Source organism: Poecilia mexicana, unplaced genomic scaffold, assembly GCF_051168715.1.
Source record: "Poecilia mexicana isolate PSO_F unplaced genomic scaffold, ASM5116871v1 scaffold_17, whole genome shotgun sequence".
Lineage (NCBI taxonomy): Eukaryota > Metazoa > Chordata > Actinopteri > Cyprinodontiformes > Poeciliidae > Poecilia > Poecilia mexicana.
Genome location: NW_028263386.1, coordinates 1,639,597 through 1,661,261, shown reverse-complemented (window position 1 = coordinate 1,661,261; position 21,665 = coordinate 1,639,597). Strand labels below are relative to the sequence as shown.

The 21,665-nt window shown below is 44.2% G+C and overlaps 1 protein-coding gene and 3 long non-coding RNA genes across 5 annotated transcripts; 1 reads left to right on the top strand and 3 right to left on the bottom strand.

The window, feature by feature from the left end:
* Nucleotides 1-1,620: 1,620 nt before the first annotated feature.
* LOC106905469 (uncharacterized) lies at nt 1,621-3,671 on the bottom strand. Its single transcript, XR_015765936.1, has 2 exons — nt 3,531-3,671; nt 1,621-2,167 (listed from the first exon to the last, which is right to left on the bottom strand). It is a non-coding gene; the product is annotated as an uncharacterized LOC106905469 (long non-coding RNA).
* Nucleotides 3,631-13,616, top strand: slc39a6 (solute carrier family 39 member 6). 2 transcript variants are annotated; one of them, XM_014970330.2, is made up of 12 exons: nt 3,631-3,733; nt 5,117-5,312; nt 5,942-6,314; nt 6,903-7,059; nt 7,709-7,816; nt 8,237-8,406; nt 8,883-9,062; nt 9,553-9,637; nt 9,749-10,141; nt 10,220-10,300; nt 11,237-11,427; nt 11,856-13,616. In XM_014970330.2, the coding sequence occupies exons 2-12, from the start codon at nt 5,119-5,121 to the stop codon at nt 12,006-12,008; spliced, it is 2,085 nt and encodes a 694-aa protein (XP_014825816.2). In that variant the 5' UTR covers nt 3,631-3,733; nt 5,117-5,118; the 3' UTR covers nt 12,009-13,616. The 2 variants fall into 2 exon arrangements, with proteins under 2 accessions (XP_014825816.2, XP_014825817.2); XM_014970331.2 differs by lacking the exon at nt 3,631-3,733 and adding an exon at nt 3,861-4,154.
* On the bottom strand, nt 5,685-6,063 carry LOC148154505 (uncharacterized). Its single transcript, XR_015765941.1, has 2 exons — nt 5,925-6,063; nt 5,685-5,769 (listed from the first exon to the last, which is right to left on the bottom strand). It is a non-coding gene; the product is annotated as an uncharacterized LOC148154505 (long non-coding RNA).
* LOC148154504 (uncharacterized) lies at nt 6,420-8,277 on the bottom strand. The gene is made up of 4 exons (XR_015765938.1): nt 8,107-8,277; nt 7,741-7,933; nt 7,398-7,485; nt 6,420-6,551 (listed from the first exon to the last, which is right to left on the bottom strand). It is a non-coding gene; the product is annotated as an uncharacterized LOC148154504 (long non-coding RNA).
* Nucleotides 13,617-21,665: the final 8,049 nt, after the last annotated feature.

Below are 21,665 nucleotides of genomic sequence, written 5' to 3'. Positions count from 1 at the left end.
GAGATCCGGATGAGGAGATGAGGGTGAGGAGATCAGGAGCTTTACTGTTTCTCCACACGGCCCTGACTCATCATCCTGAAGGCAGGAGAAGCAGCCAGTTTGGTTTAACTCGGTTTGGTTTCTGGAGCTTTTAGTTTGAAATTCAAGAACCTGTTGAGCTCAGAAAACAATCATTGAAACTTTTTCTGTGTTTCTCCTTCATCTGCTGCTTCCACAGAGTCAGAACCTGAAGTTTCTCTGGACTGTTTGGTGATTTAAGGTCCATCTAGAATCAACCTCACAGCTGCTTACATCAGCATAAAACCCATCAGAGTAAAACAGAAAATGTTTTTGATCATGAAGTTTTATTTCCAACATGACATTTGAAATGTCTGCCCGTTTCCACTGATTGGTTCGGTTCCTCCGTTGTAAAAGGAACAGTTATAATTGTACAGCACAGGCCATCGACTGGTGGGCAGAAAAACGTTCCTGCTGCAACAAAACCAGACATACTGTGTTTTATATCTGTCATCATTATGATGCATCGTTTGGCCAAGAGGCGGTGGGATCACCCTCCTGAAAACGGCAAACTAAATTAGGAACCGCTCAGAGAAGGGCTGCACCTAAAGACTAATCAATTATTCTAACAATAAATTGTATAAAATTGGCACTTTAGCCATTTTATGCAGTATTAGAGAGGCAGGTAGCTCAGTTTGAAGCCTGTTGTAGACATTGAACTAAAGAAAAATCTCCTAAAATCTCCATTTCTTATTGCGTTCATAATCAAAAACATTTCCTTTTTGGTTTGAAAGAGTGGAGGGACTGGAAGCATGAAGAAATGTCTCCTCTGATAGCGTCTCCAGTCCATGAGCTTCAGAGAGGTTTAGTACCCTGTAGACGGGATAGAAACGGCTTCTCCAGCTCTCAGGTTTTCAGCTGATAAAAGCAAAGTGCTGCAGTCAGGGTCGGGTTTTGGCTGAAGTGGGAGATTTGAAGCTTCTTGGTTTCCTGTTGATGTGGAAGGAGAGATGGACGGTGGCTCAGAACCAAACGTCTGCTGGTTCGTCTGATCTGGACTCCTTCAGGTCGTCTCCGTTTGGATTTTCACCCAACTGGGAGGAAACGTAGAAAACCAAAGATGGATGGATGCTAAATAATCCCAGCTGGATGTTTGATTGTTGCTCATTCAGATTGTGAACTAGAAGCATTAAAGCTGCAGCTTGGATCTGTTAGTTCACCTCAGGTCGCCTCCTTCCACATGAGCGGAGGCTGGGAGTTTGAGTTGCGGCTGTGAAACCGGAGCAGTCAGATGGAGGCAGAGGCCCTCTCCTGTGTTTTCTGTTCTGGGTGGGTTTGTTTACGGCTCTGGGTGCTGGGATCCATCTGGGATCAGCCCAGAAAGCTGTTATCTCAACTGTGTGTGAGACTCTTACCATCTGATCCCGTGTTACCTCTGAGGAAAACAGGGAGATTTTCCACTGCAGCTCAGAGCTGCAGCTTCAGAGGCTCAGTCTTTAAAGCAGAACATCATTATGTAACAAAATATGCAGGGAAATGTGTCTGTTCTGATAGTTTTACAGAAAAATGTTTGATCAGAAAAGCTGCTCAGGATCAGGAGAGAAAAGACATGAAAACAAGAAATATGAAGGTTTGTTTCATTAAACAGCAGAGAAAGTAATAAAACACATCAATAACAAGAAATGGTTCAAAATGGCGGCACAGAATCACAAAGACTTTAGAAAATGAAAAAGTAGAAATAAAAATGTGGAGCAGAACAAGAATAATCAATTATTCTAAAGACACAAACAGCTTCTGTCCTGAGTGTCTGAACGCTGCTGCAGATGGAAAATGTTTTAGGGACATAAACATTTTTACATTTAACAACAAAAACATTGTAAATAGTTTGTCTGTAAAAATCAGAATACTTTCTTTCTTTCTTTGCCGTATTTTTGGACTAGAAAAAGACAAGCTGGTGTTTTTCCAGCCTCGTTCATGTCCAGATTAAAAACAACGATCTGCTTCTCTCTTGTTCCAGATTCTTGGTAAATCCGTGTTGAAGCAGAACGAAGCGGACTGAGCCTCTCCTCCTCCGCCTGATTGGACCCGGCGGGTCGGTCAGGTTCCTGAATGGTGTCCAACTTGTCCTGCTCCATGTCCTCCATGAGGCGTTCAGGTGCTGCTGTCTGCACTGAAGACAGGATTTTAGAAACACTGAGATTAAAAAGTTTCAGCAGAATATTTTATTTCATTTAAAACATAGAAAATCATTATTCTGAAGACTTATTCAAACGTTTTAAAAACTTTCTGTTTGAGACATTCTGCTGCAGAAAATGGGAAATCAGGAACATTTTCTGCAAAAAGAGACAAAACTGAAAGAAAATCACCTCTGAACAGCTGCAGGTTTCAGTGGCTCATTTCTGCTGCTGCATTTAATAATCTCCTTCACAGATCAAAGGAAGGCCAGGACATTCAGATTAGAGTCAGAATGGAGAGTTTGGACAATAAATGTCTGTTTTTGTTACAGAAAAGTAACAATTTTACACACAAAATGCTCCGTCCTCCTCCTGGGGAGAAATATGAGGACAGCTCCTGAACCATAAACAGATGCAGCATGGGTAATAAAGGAGTTATGATTCAACGACGCAGCGGGAATATAAACCAATAAAATAATCCAGTACGTCCATAAAGCTCCAAACTGGTGGCAGTTCTCACCGGCCATAAACAGATTAAATGTTTCCTGTTAGTTTATTCAGCCAGTAAAAGCTGGGAATATTTCCAGATCATTCCCAGTCATCTCCCTGGAGCCTAAAGTGGCTTCCAGACGCTGGACGTCCATCGTTGGAGACATTTTGGACAGGAAGACAGCGGTCATTTTAATCAGGCCTAACAGGAGCTCAGCATTAACTCTGGTTTCCTTTCAGTTATTCTTCAAAACGATTCTATCAGATCTGGGAGCAAATATGGACTCAGATTTTAACCTTCATGGACAGAACAGCTGTTTCTTATTTTTTACAGAACTTTCAGTATTTTGTTATTGGATTTTTAATTTCATGTTGATTTAAGATGCACAGTCCTCATCTTTATTCAGTCCAGGAAAAACAAGTTGAATTTTTAATTTTTCTCATTTCATCCTGAAAGACAGGCTTCTGTCCCATTCAGACATTAATATATGGAACATAACTTCACCTTTCAGTAGACACATTTAAATGTTTAAAGTTGTATGCAGGATTTTTTTAAAAACAGTGAACATGCAAAAACATTACAAAGCAGAAAACATCAAAGATCCAAAATATAAGTAACTGAATAAATACATCTCTCATTTTCCAACATGATTATAATTTTAGTCCGGTAAAAGAATATGTTGCTCCTGGATTATAAATCAATTATATTTTCACGTTTTAAACTAAAGCAGCCTGAAATTGCAACCATTTTGCATAAAGTTAAAATGTATTTCTCTTGCTTTAATATTGCACATTTTACAGCTGATTAACTAATTTACAAAACAGTTTTTCCTCTTGTTGGTTTATTTAACTGCTGCAGAGTCGACCGACCTTCATGTTTGTGGATGGAGATAACGAGCTCTGCAGCTTCCTCCGACTCATCCTTCCTTCCTGAAGTGGGTCGAGCTCAGATTTCCTACAGTCCGCGAAAGCGCCACCGAGCTCATTCATTGTTGAACGAAGCGGACGGACTGGAGACGCCGAACCGCACCGAGGAGCTGCTAGAAGGGAAAAAAGGACCCGGTTTCCCCGCTGTAAGTCGGCCCAAGTCGTTTAAATGTTGGTTCGGTTGGGTTTTTGAGCCGTCTGGAGCCGCTGCTGCCCCGCTGCGGTCCTCTCCGCACGGTGCGGCGGCGTTCAGCGGCGCAGTTTCCGGGTTTTGCCGCCTTTGTGCACACGGCACCGGACTGGTGCGGAGCGCACAAAACCAACGTGTTTCTGTTTACCTCCGCCGTGTGAGTGGGTCCGGAGTGGGACACCGACACGCGTGGCCGCTCGGGCCGCTGAACACGGAGTTTAATACGGTTTAATGGTTAAATTTGACCGGCAGGCTGCGGTCCAGACTGGGCGGCAACACGAGGCCTGATTCCGGGCCGCAGCCACCTGGAACATCCTGTCTGTCAGCATCCAGAGCGGGAAAGCCCAGTCCGGGCTGATGGCACGGGGGGCAACCCGGTAAAAACACGGTTTATTTCAACAAGAGACCACCTTATTTAACTTTAATTACCTCTAATATCAGCAACAGTAACATTAATTTAGTTCTACAGTAATCCGGTAAGACTCGGGTTTTTCATTTTACTTTTTGCCAAACTCCGTTCAGAAAAACAAACATTTTAATATTTCTTTGCCACACAGATAAGGAGCGGTGTATTTTTTTTACCCCAGTATTTACTAAAAGCTCCTTTTTAATTCGGCTTATCTTCTAGCAAACCCTGAACCTTATTTTGTGCTGATCCTCATCTTTTCCTTTTGTCTATTTATAAACTCCGGTGACCGAGCTTAACAGGATTTCTAGAAGAAATGTAGCTTCTAATCTGATGCTTAAGTACCGCGACATGCGGCTCCCTTTGTGTAATACTGACAGCCTGTTGGAGTTTACTATAACTGCCACTTATCATCACCATCAACTTCATTAAAGACACAAATTTATATGAGTAATAATCATTTAAAAATTAAAATCCATTAGCTGGACCTTTTGTTGGCTGATTAAATGTTAAAAATGTGGACTCTAAGAACGACAACGTTCCCCTTTGGCCTCAGCCTGTTTCACTTCCTTCCTCTGAAACTATTTTTAAAGGTTAGAGGTGATTAATTTGGGGATTTTTGCTCTGAAGTGTGAAAACAAACAGCTTTAAGAAGCTGATTCATCCTCTGGTAACATTTAGGAAATGTTTGAACCCGGCAGCATCACTCAGTAAATGATTTTTTTTTTTAATGATGCATTTTTTTGTGAAATCATTTGAGTCGTCCTTTATTTCTTCCACTTCAGCAGCTTTTTCACTCAGACTGATCTGTTTATTTGCTGTCCGAGGCTCTTCAGGCCTCTGCTTGGTTTTATGCTCATTCTGCTCAGAAACCCTGAATTTTCCAGTTTTCCTGTTCTCCGGTGATCCAGACGTGACGTTTTGTCCCAGCAGAGATGCTGACTGACCAGATGGCTGCAGCCATCTTGGCTGCGACGCTCTGCTTCGCTGCCAGCTGCGTTTGGGCGGCGGCGGACTGCTCGCCGTCCCCCACCGAGGCCTCCGGCGGCGCCCGGCTCCTGACCGCTGTGGTGGACGCTCAGAGGGCTGAGCGGGCCCGAAGGCAACACCTGGAGGCGCTGTTCCACAGGTGAGCTGCTGCTTTGAGTGAGGAAGAAACGAAGCAGGGAGAGGAAAGTGTTGATGGTACGGCGGGTTGGAGCGTTTATAAAAACTCACATTTATGGTTCAGAACATGCAGCCACAACTAAACTGCTGAAGATTTTCCTGACACACTTTTTCCTTCCACTCAACTTTCTTTCACTATTAGGGTCTCAATTGATGATTCTTTTTGTAATCAATGATTTTGACGATTAATCAGATATATAACATGTATTTTTAGTTTTTGATCTTCAGTGATATTAAAATTTTGTTTAGCAAGTAAAACATAAAAAATACTAATTTTGCTTTATTAATTCATCATATTTTGTGAATAAAATGAACGAAGAATCTAGAAACAAAATTGTCCTTCAGAAAAAGTTTTATTTGAGACCAAAACACCAGAGTGAAACTTTATCATCCAGTTTGTGGTAGAAAAACGATGAATCCTGCCAATGGAAAGTATTGATATTGTTTTAATTTATCATGTGATTAACTGATTTATTGGTTATTGTGAGTATTTGACGTGTTTAAAGTTGTGCCTAAGAAACTGATCAGAAGTTATCATAAATATTGTTCATATATTGAGAGAAGTTTTCCTGACTTTGATCCTCCATGCAGATACGGAGAGAACGGCTCCATCTCTCTGGACGGCCTGAAGCGTCTGCTGCAGAGCGTCGGGCTCGACCGGATCCGGAACGTCATGGTGAAGCACCGGGAGCAAGCCGGCCACCACCATGACCATCATCACCACCACCATCATCATCATCATCACAGACACCCGGCCGCCGACCAGAACAGAACCGAGGACCTGCAGCAAACCCAGCCCCAGCCGGGTCGGGACGGCGCCGGGTTGTTGGTGAAAACCCAGAAGAGAAGCTTGGCTGGAGAAGGAGCGACCACGGTCGCCACGGTCGCCACGGCAACGGCGGTTAAAACCGAGCCAGCGGACCATCGTGATGAACTGGACCAGGATCATCTGGAGCAGGAAGAGGTCCGACTGACACAGGAAGAGGCTCTGTTTACTATAGATCTATAGATCTATAAGAACCATGGTGGACGCTGCAGCAGCTCCTCCTCCTGGACGCTGCAGCAGCTCCTCCTTCTGGACGCTGCAGCAGCTCCTCCTCCTGGACGCTGCAGCAGCTCCTCCTTCTGGACGCTGCAGCAGCTCCTCCTTCTGGACGCTGCAGCAGCTCCTCCTTCGGCTCGGCAGGTTTTCTGGGGGAAACTGGAATAAATAAAAACAAATGAGCTGAAAACCAGAAATATTTCAGATTTTAATTCAGCCATCAGATTGGAGCAAAGTTCATTTTCAGGAACTCCTGATCGTTCATGGAGCTTCTTTAGAAATGTTCACGTTGACATTAGCGTTAGCCGCTACATGTTTAGCAGTGAGATGCTATTTTATTCTAGCATAGCGTCACTGTTATGCTAACTCCTTTTAGCACAACTTAAACACAACAGCAGTCTTTTCCAGCGTCCAATCAGATCGTTTGAAGCAGAAATGAACCCCCAGTGGCTTCAGATACAGCTGTGATGGTGTAAATTAAGACTGACTGAGTTTTGGTATTTCCTGCAGTGCCTGAACGCCTCGGGCCTCCTCCTCTCTCACGGGATGTCCCAGGAAGGAGGCGTGGCCCTGGGAGACTTCTCCTTCCTGTGCCCCGCCCTCCTGCACCAGATTGACAGCGGGGCGTGTCTCCTGCACGGCGACGCCTCCGGACACGAAGGCACAGGTAGGAAAGTCAGGCTGCAGCTTTTCCTGCACCGTTATGCGAGAAAACATCTGGAAATGTTGGTTCATCTGGATTAACGGGTTCTAATCTGAAACTTCGTCATGTTGGCGACTAATCGCATCATCAGCAGTTTCTGCTTCTGTTCATGAAAAATAATAATTTGACCAAACAACTTTGATTTGTTGCTTCTGTTTTTTTCTTGTTAATGGAGAGAAATCTGATTCAATGTTATTGCAAACAAAGAACTCTTCAAAAACTAAAGTTTGAAATAAATTAATGCCAAAAATAACAATTTAAAAACTTCTGAATTAAAAAAATACGTTTTAAATCATTTGTACCTGCTCCAGACTGACCAATAGAAAAGCCGTTGCTAACGGCGACGTGGATGATGCAGCTTCTCGTCCATCAAAGGAAGTGGACAGTAATCTGTGAAATAAGATTAGAAAATAATTTATAAAACTCAAATTTAAAAAACAAAATCTGAAAAATTAAAATGTTTGTTAGAATTTAAAGTTTATTGATGTTTCAGAATCTGTTCTTGCATTAATATTATTATATTATGTCAAAATGCTCTCAACACATTAACATTATTAGATATAATCAGTCTGCAGCTGTTCTTGTGTTTTATTTATCTCTCTGTATTTTTTAGGACATAAACACCATAGACATTCACACGGTCACCATGGAAACCACGACCACGCCACCCGGAACCACAGCGAGCCCGGAAGCGGGGAAAACGGCAAACACATCGCAACAGGTGAGCTGATTTCAGGCTGGGAGGTCAAAGGTCAATGGATGGGTTTAACGCGTTTCCTTTAACTTCCTGTTTCCTCTTCAGTGTCTCTGGTTCCTGCTAACCGTCGTTTTCTCCACTCTGTCAAACAGATTCACAGAAAACGAGGAGAAAACTTCATAAAATTAATCAAAATCACAAATTCTTCAGGTTTTAAACTGTGATAGATCATTTTAAATAATTTGAAATGTATCATTTAACAAAACATGAAAGTCTTTGTTGTTTTTTACCTTTAAATAAATGCTAATGCTAACCTGCTCTTCCAGCCTCGGCCTAACAAAGCTAACAATCAGTCCGACCAGAGAAACGCTGAGCTGAGCTGAAGTTCTGCCTCTAGCGGCTCGCCGTCCCGGTTCTGGTTCCTGACGCTCTGCTCTGTTGCAGCCTGGGTTGGCGGCTTCGTCTCCATCACCGTCATCAGCGCGCTGTCCCTGCTGGGCGTCCTCCTCATCCCGCTCATGAACAGAGTCTTCTTCAAGTTCCTGCTCAGCTTCCTGGTGGCGCTGGCCGTGGGAACGCTGAGCGGCGACGCCTTCCTGCACCTCCTTCCCCACGTGAGTCGGAGCCACAGGAGACGCTTTGTTTACATCAACATCAACTCAACCAAGTCGTTTCACCGCAGAGATAAAAGAAATCTGTGTGGTGAAACCAAGAACTGTTCACTCATTTTAACTTGACTGTGCCTTAGTCCACATTTTCCTTTTTGGTGTTTTTACCTGTAAATCTCACACACAGAACAATTTCTCAAAAGCAAAAACTCAAATTTAAATTTACCCCTCCAGACTATTTTTACATTTTGACTAAAATTTAGAATCTAAAAAGCAAGAAATATTTGGGTTTTGTTGTGGATGATTAAGAAAGAAATACCAAAAAACAATCACTTCTCCATTTTTTGAACTGTAAGTCAGGCCTACATCTTTAACAATCTGACCCCATCAGTTGGAGTTTTTCCTTCCACTAAATCTTCTCTGTGCTGATCTGAGTGGAGATGCTGCAGCATCGTTGAGGTGTTTTGTTTCCGTCTCTTCAGTCTCACGGGAACCACGACCACTACAATCACCTGGACGACCCCGACGACCTTCACCCTGACGACGAGGAGAACATGGACGGCGTGTGGAAAGGCCTGACGGCTCTGGGCGGAGTCTACTTCATGTTCCTGATCGAACACTTCCTGACGCTGGGAAAAATGTACAAAGACAAGAAACAGAAGGTTGGAGACGAAGCTTTGATGTTTTCTGTTAAACTTGATTCAGATTTTATTTAAAAACTCGTCACAGAAAGAAGCAGCAGAAAAATCTGCACAACCTGATTACATCCGTCTCTATGGCAACAATATCTGCTGATTAATGCAGCAGGAAAGAGTTTAGAGGTTTAGTTCAACCAGCAGATGGCGCCACCTGCAGCTTTTTCAACAAAACTGAATTTCATTTACAGTCTGTCCTTATGAAGTAAATATTAAAACTAAACAAGTCATAATGCAGGAAAACATCAAGATTTTATTCTCGTAATATTATGATTTTATTTTTGGGTTATTATTGCGGCTTTATTCTCATGACTTTGTTGTTGTAATTTAACAGTTTTTCAGATCCTGTCACATAAACTCACTGACCAGCAGCCTGTTGATGTGGAGCCTCAGTGCTTCTGGAACATGGAGGTTCTGGTTCTGCTGGTTCTGATGTTCATGTTGGTTTTCCTGTCAGGTCCAGAAGAAGTGGGACCAGACGGACAAATCGGACCCGGAGAAGCAGCCGGCTCTGGAGGAGAGCGAGCTGAAGCCAAGCGAAGGTGAGAGTCGGTTCTGATCTGATCTGGTTCTGATCCGGTTCTGACCGGGTCTGATCCGACCCAACTCGCTCCTCTCAGACGTTTCCTCTCCATCTGCTCTTCCTCCACCAGACGTGGAGCCGAACGGCGCCGGTGCGTTCGGCGAGCTCCCCGGCGGCGTGGCGGAGGAGGAGCAGGTGATGCTGACGCCGCAGGTTTCCGTGGTAACGCAGCAGACGTACGGCCGGCCAGCAGGGGGCGGCGCCGCCGGTTACTCGGCCGAGGACTGCGAGAACAAATGCCACTCCCACTTCCACGACACGGTGGGCCAGGCGGACAGCCTGCACCACCATCACCATGACTACCACCACATCCTGCACCACCACCACTCCCAGAACCACCACCCCCACAGCCACGCCCACTCCTACTCCGAGGAGCACTTCCAGCAGGCCGGCGTCGCCACGCTGGCCTGGATGGTCATCATGGGCGACGGCCTGCACAACTTCAGCGACGGCCTCGCCATCGGTGAGCCGCCGTCGCCACGGAAACGGCCCGGAAAGCCGCCGGTGGGCGTGGCCTGACGGAGTGTCTGTGTGTCTGCAGGAGCCGCCTTCAGCGAGAGTCTGTCCAGCGGACTGAGCACATCGGTGGCCGTTTTCTGCCACGAGCTGCCGCACGAGCTGGGTGAGGCACGGCGAGGAGTTTGATTTATTGTTCCATAGAAATACCACCATAGAAACACCGACATAGAAACACCACCATAGAAACACCACCATAGAAACACCAACATAGAAACACCACCAGAGAAACACCTACATAGAAATACCACCATAGAAACACCACCAGAGAAACACCTACATAGAAATACCACCATAGAAACACCACCATAGAAACACCAACATAGAAACACCACCATAGAAACACCACCATAGAAACACCACCATAGAAACACCACCATAGAAACACCAACATAGAAACACCACCATAGAAACACCAACATAGAAACACCACCATAGAAACACCACCATAGAAACACCAACATAGATCACCAACGTAGAAATACCAACGTAGAAACACCAACATAGAAACACCACCATAGAAACACCACCATAGAAACACCAACATAGAAACACCACCATAGAAACACCAACATAGAAACACCAACATAGAAACACCACCATAGAAACACCAACATAGAAATACCACCATAGAAACACCAACATAGACATACCAACATAGACATACCACCATAGAAACACCGACATAGAAACACCGACATAGAAACACCAACATAGACATACCACTATAGAAATACCACCATAGAAATACCAACATAGACATACCGACATAGAAACACCGACATAGAAACACCGACATAGAAATACCACCATAGAAACACCAACATAGACATACCACCATAGAAATACCACCATAGAAACACCAACGTAGAAATACCACCATAGAAATACCTACATAGAAACACCACCAGTCTCTGTCAGCAGGTTGGTGAAAGAATCAGACGTCTTTATGAGACTGGAGTCATAAAGAAGCGTTTTTAAAATGGAAGTATTAAAACGAGCAGCGTTTGTGGTTTTATTGTTTTACCTCTCGCTCCTCCAGGTGACTTCGCGGTGCTGCTGAAGGCGGGCATGACGGTTCGCCAGGCCATCCTCTACAACATTCTGTCGGCCATGATGGCGTACTTCGGCTTGGTGACGGGCATTCTGATTGGCCACTACGCTGAAAACGTTTCCACCTGGATCTTCGCCCTGACGGCCGGCCTCTTCATGTACGTGGCGCTGGTGGACATGGTGAGTTGGACCGAACCGCCTCTGGGGGACAGAACCGTCTCTGGGGGACAGAACCGTCTCTGGGGGACAGAACCGTCTCTGGGGGACCGAACCGTCTCTGGGGGACCGAACCGTCTCTGGGGGACCGAACCGTCTCTGGGGGACCGAACCGTCTCTGGGGGACCGAACCGTCTCTGGGGGACCGAACCGCCTCTGGGGGACAGAACCGTCTCTGGGGGACAGAACCGTCTCTGGGGGACAGAACCGTCTCATGTCTTCATCAGCAGAGCTTCATGCTCTAACTGCACAGTTTGGTCATAAAGTTAAATCTAACGTTTGATTAAAAGCCTAAATTTGTAAAAGATATTTTCACACAGTTAATAAAAGAGTCACATTTATCAGCCTGTTTTCTTCCCTCCACCTGATTTGTTGCTGCTTCTCTGCTTCAGGTGCCAGAGATGCTGCACAACGACGCCGGCGACCACGGCTTCAGCCACTGGGGCTTCTTCCTGCTGCAGAACGCCGGCATCCTGCTGGGCTTCTGCATCATGCTGCTCATCGCGCTGTTCGAGCACAAGATCCAGCTGGACCTGGGATACTGACCTGCACCGCACTGCATCCTGGGAGGGAGCCTGGAGGAATCCTGGAGGAAACCTGGAGAGAGCCTGGAGGGAGCCTGGAGGGAGCCTGGAGAGAGCCTGGAGAGAGCCTGGAGGAAACCTGGAGGAATCCAAGCCTGGAGGAAACCTGGAGGGAGCCTGGAGGAAACCTGGAGGGAGCCTGGAGGAATCCTGGAGGGAGCCTGGAGGGAACCTGGAGGGAGCCTGGAGGGAGCCTGGAGGAAACCTGGAGGAAACCTGGAGGGAGCCTGGAGGAATCCAGGCCTGGAGCCGCTCAGCCGGGTTCACAGGTGGAAACTGTCTGGAGTTTCTTCTGGGTTTCTTTCACACATTAATTTTCTCTCTGAACTTCATCTGTTGGGTCAATTAGTTTAGTTTTTATATCATTTTTGTGTTTTTCTCAGTGAAACCTGATCAGTGTTACAAAGCTGCAACTTTCCAAACCACAGTTCCTCTTAAATCTGTGATTCTGTATAAAACCTGGCAGGAAGCAGCAGAAGGTTCATGTTGAGTCTGGTGTTATTTTTTGGTTCTTTTTTTTAAACTAATGTTTGTTCTGTTCATTGATTCTTCTGGAGTTTGTTGTTCGTTTTGAATCTTTTTCTCGTCACTCTGTCTGGAATAAAAATTAAATTTACCCAAACAGGACTGCTTTAGAAACTTCTGCTCTGAAGTGTTAAACATAAATAAAATGATTTAAAGAGACAGAAGCACCACCAGGCGGTGCGTTCAGGAACTGAAGGAGTTTTCAGATTCAACATGTTTTCCTCTAATCGATCAGGTTTTAAAGCTGTTTTATTAAAATAATTCCTGAAACATTTGGACCGAACCGGAGAGAAAACTGATCCAGTTACAGGAAAAGTCCTGAACCAGAGCTGTTGAAATGCTTTTATTTTGAAGGAAAGACGCTGATTTGGGTTTAAATCTTCAGATTTCGGTTCTGGTTCCTGTTAGTTTAATTTTTAGGTGAAAGTTTGAAGCCAGTTTGTTTCTGTTTTATATTTTATTGTTTTGGTTTATAAAGTGAAGATGGATGTTGGTTATGAATGGATCATTAAAGCAGAGATTTCTCTGAGTTTCCCAAACAGACAAACTGAGTTTTCATCCAATCAGCATCAAACTGTTTTATTATGAAGCTAAAATAAGCTTCATGTTTGCTCTGCTCTCATTGGATGATTTTTCTGCTGCAAACATCAAAGAAAAACATATTTTTTATTTATTTTATTTGTTATAAAATGCACAAACCTACATTATATTATCTGTGTAGAGAAAAGTTGTGAAATGTTCTTCAGACTTCAGGCCGGATGAGAATCTGTTTCTATGGTTACAGACTGAAGATGGCAGCTGATAGAAAACAGGTTTTTCTCTGTGTTTTAATTTTCTTCTGTTCAGGATGAAGAGCAGCAGAAGAAACTGATTCCTCTGAAGGTCAAAGTTTCCTCTGCGGATCCAACATGTAAATATTAAACTGTAAATATTTGGCTGTTTATGTATCTGATGTTTGTAAACAGTCTGCATTATGTTTCACTGACACAAACCCAAAATTAAAAGGTTTGGGAAACAGAAAAATAAAATCCATTAAAGATGAAATCTGATGTTTGGTTTTTATTAATTCAGTTGGATTATAGATGCAGTTTAATGTTTTCATTTTAATTTCTTCTGTTCATTCGATTTGTCAGGTATGTTTATTGTATATTTTTATCTATCGTAGCAGCTTTTTGTAGTTTATAGACCATAAAGTATATATCTATACTGATTTATATAAAAATTTAGTATAAATGCTTTTTTTACAGGTTAACAGTTTTACTTAATTCCACTTTCTACACTCAGATTTTAAACATTGAACCTTAAAGACAAAGTTAATTATGTATTGAAACATTTATTTATTTAGCACAAATCTTAAACAGTGATTTTTCACAATCATTTTACTGTTTTTACAAATATTTGCAGGTCTTTATTCCCTTTTAAATCAAATTACAGCAAAAATATGACACTCAAATTAAGCCAACAATTAAGAGCTGATTTTTATATTTTATAATAAAGGAATAACTGAACCTAAAATCATCTTACAAAATAAGATTTAAAGCAAAAAGCACCAACCCACACATAACCAGCCTTACATAAAGTTAACAGTCAGGTTAGAAGGTTAAAGCTTAAATGTTCCAATTATTGTGATTATTTAAAATATTAGTTTGAAGTATCAGAGCTGGATCTACAGTCGTGGTATTTTTATATTTCATGCATTGCTGATCATAAAGACAAACCTTTAAAACTGTTAAAACACCCAGAGACCTGCTGACGTTCTGAATATTTAAAGAAATCTCACTTCGTTTGCTTTTCATTTCTCTGCCAACTGAAAGTTGCTCTTCTGTTGAGTTTTGGTGACGTTCACTTCAGTCTCAAAGTTTTCATCTGAACTTATAATGGCTTCATGCTCTTTTCCTTTGGTTTCTTCATTTCTTTGGTCCAGCTTTGACTTGTTAGTAAAAACATTCGATGGCTTTAAGAAGTTGTTTTATTTCTTTTAAAACTTCCTCGGTCAGCAGCTGATACTTTGTACAATGTTATTCAGAAAGACTGAATGTTAAAGTTCATTAGTTAAAACTTTGTTTTCTCATTCTGGTGTTTTACAACATTAAGGTCAGGAGAAAAAAGATCAGTTTAACTTTTTAAACTCCCTGAGATTCAGACAGAGACCAGGAATCACTTTGACCTGGTCTGACTTCCTTCAGTAATATCACCTGATTATTTTATCATAGAGGGATTGAAGCTGTATGATTATGTTGTTCAGATATTTACATTTTATCTGTCCTGATGCATCAAAAAAGGAAATTAGAGTCAGACCAACTGAACCAAATGTATTTAATCTTAGTAAAATAATATAATTTGTTTATTAAGGATTTATATTTCCTGTTTTAAACAAACTGAATTGCTTTGAACAAAAACTGAGAGCAGTAAAAGTACTGCAAAATTAACATTTAAATGGTTCTGAGGAAATCTGGAGATTTAAGATCTCACATCAAGCGACTGTATCAGAGGAGAGGTTTTCCTCCTTTCTCCACTTTAGCCATGAACTCTGCTTTTTGTTTCATGTCCATCAGTGACTTAATTCGTTGTTTCCAGCCTGGTTTTCCCTCCTGTTTCTCTCCTTCAATCAGCTCATCAATGTACTCTGGAGTGGTGAGAGGATTGGGCCTCAGTGCTATCTCCTTCAGTCGGTTCAGACACTTTGCAGTCTTGTCTATTAAGTTATTCACCACATTCTGCATGATACCATATTCAGCCTTTAGTTTTCTCATCAGGCCTTCAACAGTCATCTTCTGCCCTGTGGCCTTTTCATAGTTTTCTTTCAGGTCTGCGACTGTCCGTTTCTCTGTAGTATCTTTGTAATCCCACCTGTACTTTTGGTTGTAATGAACCTTCCAGTTCCATTTCTTTGGACACTAATGACAGTATCCATTGCCATCTATTGCCCAACATCCTCTTTTCCCGTCATCATTCGGTATTCCACAAGGGTACTGACAGGTGACTTGACACTGCTGACAGTTGGTAATGTCACCTGTCGGCAGTGGTGGGAAGTAACGAAGTACAAGTACTTCGTTACTGTACTTAAGTACAATTTTCGTGTATCTGTACTTTACTTAAGTAGATTTAATAATGGCTACTTTCTACTTTTACTCCACTACATTTTACAGTAAGTATCTGTACTTTCTACTTCACTACATTTCTACAAAACTGTCGCGTTACTCGTTACATCCAAGTCGCATTGCTCTCTTTTCCGTTAAAATGTGAAGTTCAGGTTCTTAAGGTGGCGCCGTAAAATCCAAGCAATAACGTGACTTAGTGTCTGTTGTCACCCATCGCCTCCACCTTTACTCGCACGCGGAGCTCCAGACATGCGCAGTGGTTTCCTCTAATCGTCAGTAATATAATAGCGCTGCATAAAGCATAAGATATGGCGACATGTAAAATCAGCAGCGCTTCTCTTTCACAGACGGTGGGACTTTGTCCAACTTTTAGCGTCACTTAGAAGGAAAGCTTAAAGAAAGGTAAGATCTGTGGACGTGATGCTAGCAAAGCTAGCTGTACTGACTGAGACACGTTGCATCGGCGATGAAAAAAAAGTTGTCACTCATGCGCTAAATTATTGTGTGGAGGTGTTGACTGAGGTGTCGCATATGGGACAACGCTGTGACCAAAGTCTGCATTGATATGACATTCAGGAACGATCCGATTCTTCTGGACGGATCTTTACTGATTAAATTTATTTCAGCTCTAAGTATTTAATATCTAGGTGTTTTATGGAAATGTGGATCTTTCAGATCAATTTGAGAAGCAATTTCGATAGGTAAAACTTAATTTTTTTGTGTCACGTAGCGCCGGGTGCTGGTCTGGACTTGGTCTTGGTTTGGTGGTCTTAACTACAACTCTGCTACTATCTCCTTGGTTGCATGTCATCCCCCACCCACTTTCTTTCCATCCCCTTTCTGTTGGATTTCTTTAGAAATAAAAGCCACTAGTGGCAAAAAAAAAGTGAAGTTTATGCTATGTTAGGACAGGAGACAAGATGTTTCCATCCCTGAAATTATGATGCATAGAATCACATACCTAAGTCTAAACTATGTTACAGAGAGTAAACACAATAAAAACATGCTTTATCTGTGGTATTGTTCATTAAAATGGCACATTTATGATGTATTAAAATTGGATAAGATCGGTTCACTTAATGCTACTGTATTAGGGATTAGGTAATGTATTCAGCAAGTACTTTTACTTTTAATACTTAAGTATTTTTAAAAGCCAGTACTTTTTTACTTTTACTTAAGTAAAATGTTAATGTGATACTTTTACTTTTACTTGAGTACATTTTTGTCTGTGTATTTGTACTTTTACTTAAGTACATTTTATGAGTACTTTCTCCACCACTGCCTGTCGGAGACAATCTCCGACAGGTGTGAGGATCCCAGCGTCGCCGGTCACGCCCACCAGAGATCATCCACCAGGCGCCCCCTGGTGGAAGGAGCGAGAAGCAGCAGCAAAACAACCAGTGCACCCAGGATCACCACATTTATAACTTCACACCCTGAAACTCCACCTGGCTCTCCTATGCCTTCCCTGACCTGCTTCTCTCATAATAAAATAGTTTAGTTTATTTAAAACTTAAAATCAGTTAATACATATTTCAATACACTAAATGAAGACCTCACCAGAGCTTCTTCACCTTTCTTCAACATCATTTTAGCACTGCCATTCTCCTAAATATACAATACAATATATAATAAAATTTAATGCACATTAAGTGGTCAAGTATGATCAGGTGTTGTGTAGCCATCATTGCTCACTTTAAATAATAAAAAGGCTAATTTTGCTGCTGTTTGCTGCTGATGAAATAAAACACTGTGGCGCTAGACTAGTTAATTTTTAAACAAAGTTAGCAGTAAAATTTTGGACATGTGACTATTCCAGAATTAAAACGGCTTAACCTAAAAGATTTAGTTCTATATATGAAAGTAAACTGATAAGATGTTATTGTAGGAGCTGTTTTCCCATTTTTTGGTTAAATCTTAGAATTTAAATGGTTTAGTTTATTCTTATTGTTTGTTTTGCTCACCCAAAGACAGTCGGCCTGACATTTGCTCACCCAAAGACAGTCGGCCTGACATTTTCTCACCCAAAGACAGTCGGCCTGACATTTGCTCATCCAAAGACAGTGGGTGAGCAAAAGACAGTCGGCCTGACATTTGCTCACCCAAAGACAGTAGGCCTGACATTTGCTCACCCAAAGACAGTCTGCCTGACATTTGATCACCCAAAGACAGTGGGCCTGACATTTGCTCACCCAAAGACAGTGGGCCTGACATTTGCTCACCCAAAGACAGTGGGCCTGACATTTGCTCACCCAAAGACAGTGGGCCTGACATTTGCTCACCCAAAGACAGTGGGCCTGACATTTGCTCACCCAAAGACAGTGGGCCTGACATTTGCTCACCCAAAGACAGTGGGTGAGCAAAAGACAGTCGGCCTGACATTTGCTCACCCAAAGACAGTCGGCCTGACATTTGCTCACCCAAAGACAGTGGTTGAGTAAAAGACAGTCGGCCTGACATTTGCTCACCCAAAGACAGTGGGCCTGACATTTGCTCACCCAAAGACAATGGGCCTGACATTTGCTCACCCAAAGACAGTGGGTGAGCAAAAGACAGTCGGCCTGACATTTGCTCACCCAAAGACAGTGGGCCTGACATTTGCTCACCCAAAGACAGTGGGCCTGACATTTGCTCACCCAAAGACAGTCGACCTGACATTTGCTCACCCAAAGACAGTGGTTGAGTAAAAGACAGTCGGCCTGACATTTGCTCACCCAAAGACAGTCGGCCTGACATTTGCTCACCCAAAGACAGTCGGCCTGACATTTGCTCACCCAAAGACAGTGGGCCTGACATTTGCTCACCCAAAGACAGTGGGCCTGACATTTGCTCACCCAAAGACAGTCGGCCTGACATTTGCTCACCCAAAGACAGTGGGCCTGACATTTGCTCACCCAAAGACAGTGGGCCTGACATTTGCTCACCCAAAGACAGTGGGCCTGACATTTGCTCACCCAAAGACAGTGGGCCTGACATTTGCTCACCCAAAGACAGTCGGCCTGACATTTGCTCACCCAAAGACAGTGGGCCTGACATTTGCTCACCCAAAGACAGTCGGCCTGACATTTGCTCACCCAAAGACAGTGGGCCTGACATTTGCTCACCCAAAGACAGTGGGCCTGACATTTGCTCACCCAAAGACAGTGGGCCTGACATTTGCTCACCCAAAGACAGTCGACCTGACATTTGCTCACCCAAAGACAGTCGGCCTGACATTTGCTCACCCAAAGACAGTCAGCCTGACATTTGCTCACCCAAAGACAGTGGGCCTGACATTTGCTCACCCAAAGACAGTGGGCCTGACATTTGCTCACCCAAAGACAGTCGGCCTGACATTTGCTCACCCAAAGACAGTGGGCCTGACATTTGCTCACCCAAAGACAGTGGGCCTGACATTTGCTCACCCAAAGAAAGTGGGCCTGACATTTGCTCACCCAAAGACAGTGGGCCTGACATTTGCTCACCCAAAGACAGTCGGCCTGACATTTGCTCACCCAAAGACAGTGGGCCTGACATTTGCTCACCCAAAGACAGTCGGCCTGACATTTGCTCACCCAAAGACAGTGGGCCTGACATTTGCTCACCCAAAGACAGTGGGCCTGACATTTGCTCACCCAAAGACAGTCGGCCTGACATTTGCTCACCCAAAGACAGTGGGCCTGACATTTGCTCACCCAAAGACAGTGGGCCTGACATTTGCTCACCCAAAGACAGTGGGCCTGACATTTGCTCACCCAAAGACAGTGGGCCTGACATTTGCTCACCCAAAGACAGTCGGCCTGACATTTGCTCACCCAAAGACAGTGGGCCTGACATTTGCTCACCCAAAGACAGTCGGCCTGACATTTGCTCACCCAAAGACAGTGGGCCTGACATTTGCTCACCCAAACACAGTGGGCCTGACATTTGCTCACCCAAAGACAGTGGGTGAGCAAAAGACAGTCGGCCTGACATTTGCTCACCCAAAGACAGTGGGCCTGACATTTGCTCACCCAAAGACAGTGGGCCTGACATTTGCTCACCCAAAGACAGTCGACCTGACATTTGCTCACCCAAAGACAGTGGTTGAGTAAAAGACAGTCGGCCTGACATTTGCTCACCCAAAGACAGTCGGCCTGACATTTGCTCACCCAAAGACAGTCAGCCTGACATTTGCTCACCCAAAGACAGTGGGCCTGACATTTGCTCACCCAAAGACAGTGGGCCTGACATTTGCTCACCCAAAGACAGTGGGCCTGACATTTGCTCACCCAAAGACAGTGGGCCTGACATTTGCTCACCCAAAGACAGTGGGCCTGACATTTGCTCACCCAAAGACAGTGGGCCTGACATTTGCTCACCCAAAGACAGTCGGCCTGACATTTGCTCACCCAAAGACAGTGGGCCTGACATTTGCTCACCCAAAGACAGTCGGCCTGACATTTGCTCACCCAAAGACAGTGGGCCTGACATTTGCTCACCCAAAGACAGTGGGCCTGACATTTGCTCACCCAAAGACAGTGGGTGAGCAAAAGACAGTCGGCCTGACATTTGCTCACCCAAAGACAGTGGGCCTGACATTTGCTCACCCAAAGACAGTGGGCCTGACATTTGCTCACCCAAAGACAGTGGGCCTGACATTTGCCCACCCAAAGACAGTGGGTGAGCAAAAGACAGTCGGCCTGACATTTGCTCACCCAAAGACAGTCGGCCTGACATTTGCTCACCCAAAGACAGTTGGCCTGACATTTGCTCACCCAAAGACAGTGGGCCTGACATTTGCTCACCCAAAGACAGTGGGCCTGACATTTGCTCACCCAAAGACAGTCGACCTGACATTTGCTCACACAAAGACAGTGGTTGAGTAAAAGACAGTCGGCCTGACATTTGCTCACCCAAAGACAGTCGGCTTGACATTTGCTCACCCAAAGACAGTCGGCCTGACATTTGCTCACCCAAAGACAGTGGGCCTGACATTTGCTCACCCAAAGACAGTGGGCCTGACATTTGCTCACCCAAAGACAGTCGGCCTGACATTTGCTCACCCAAAGACAGTGGGCCTGACATTTGCTCACCCAAAGACAGTGGGCCTGACATTTGCTCACCCAAAGACAGTGGGCCTGACATTTGCTCACCCAAAGACAGTCGACCTGACATTTGCTCACACAAAGACAGTGGTTGAGTAAAAGACAGTCGGCCTGACATTTGCTCACCCAAAGACAGTCGGCTTGACATTTGCTCACCCAAAGACAGTCGGCCTGACATTTGCTCACCCAAAGACAGTGGGCCTGACATTTGCTCACCCAAAGACAGTCGGCCTGACATTTGCTCACCCAAAGACAGTGGGCCTGACATTTGCTCACCCAAAGACAGTCGACCTGACATTTGCTCACCCAAAGACAGTCGGCCTGACATTTGCTCACCCAAAGACAGTCGGCCTGACATTTGCTCACCCAAAGACAGTGGGCCTGACATTTGCTCACCCAAAGACAGTCAGCCTGACATTTGCTCACCCAAAGACAGTGGGCCTGACATTTGCTCACCCAAAGACAGTGGGCCTGACATTTGCTCACCCAAAGACAGTGGGTGAGAAAAAGACAGTCGGCCTGACATTTGCTCACCCAAAGACAGTGGGCCTGACATTTGCTCACCCAAAGACAGTGGGCCTGACATTTGCTCACCCAAAGACAGTCGACCTGACATTTGCTCACACAAAGACAGTGGTTGAGTAAAAGACAGTCGGCCTGACATTTGCTCACCCAAAGACAGTCGGCTTGACATTTGCTCACCCAAAGACAGTCGACCTGACATTTGATCACACAAAGACAGTGGTTGAGTAAAAGACAGTCGGCCTGACATTTGCTCACCCAAAGACAGTCGGCTTGACATTTGCTCACCCAAAGACAGTCGGCCTGACATTTGCTCACCCAAAGACAGTCGGCCTGACATTTGCTCACCCAAAGACAGTGGGCCTGACATTTGCTCACCCAAAGACAGTCGACCTGACATTTGC

Bases quoted from the DNA above. Each gene is read 5' to 3' on its own strand.
- slc39a6 (XM_014970330.2), top strand. From the start codon at position 5,119: ATGCTGACTGACCAGATGGCTGCAGCCATCTTGGCTGCGACGCTCTGC. The intron at 8,407-8,882 runs GTGAGTCGGAGC...CCGTCTCTTCAG, and splicing joins TCCTGCACCTCCTTCCCCAC to TCTCACGGGAACCACGACCA. The intron at 11,428-11,855 runs GTGAGTTGGACC...TCTCTGCTTCAG, and splicing joins ACGTGGCGCTGGTGGACATG to GTGCCAGAGATGCTGCACAA.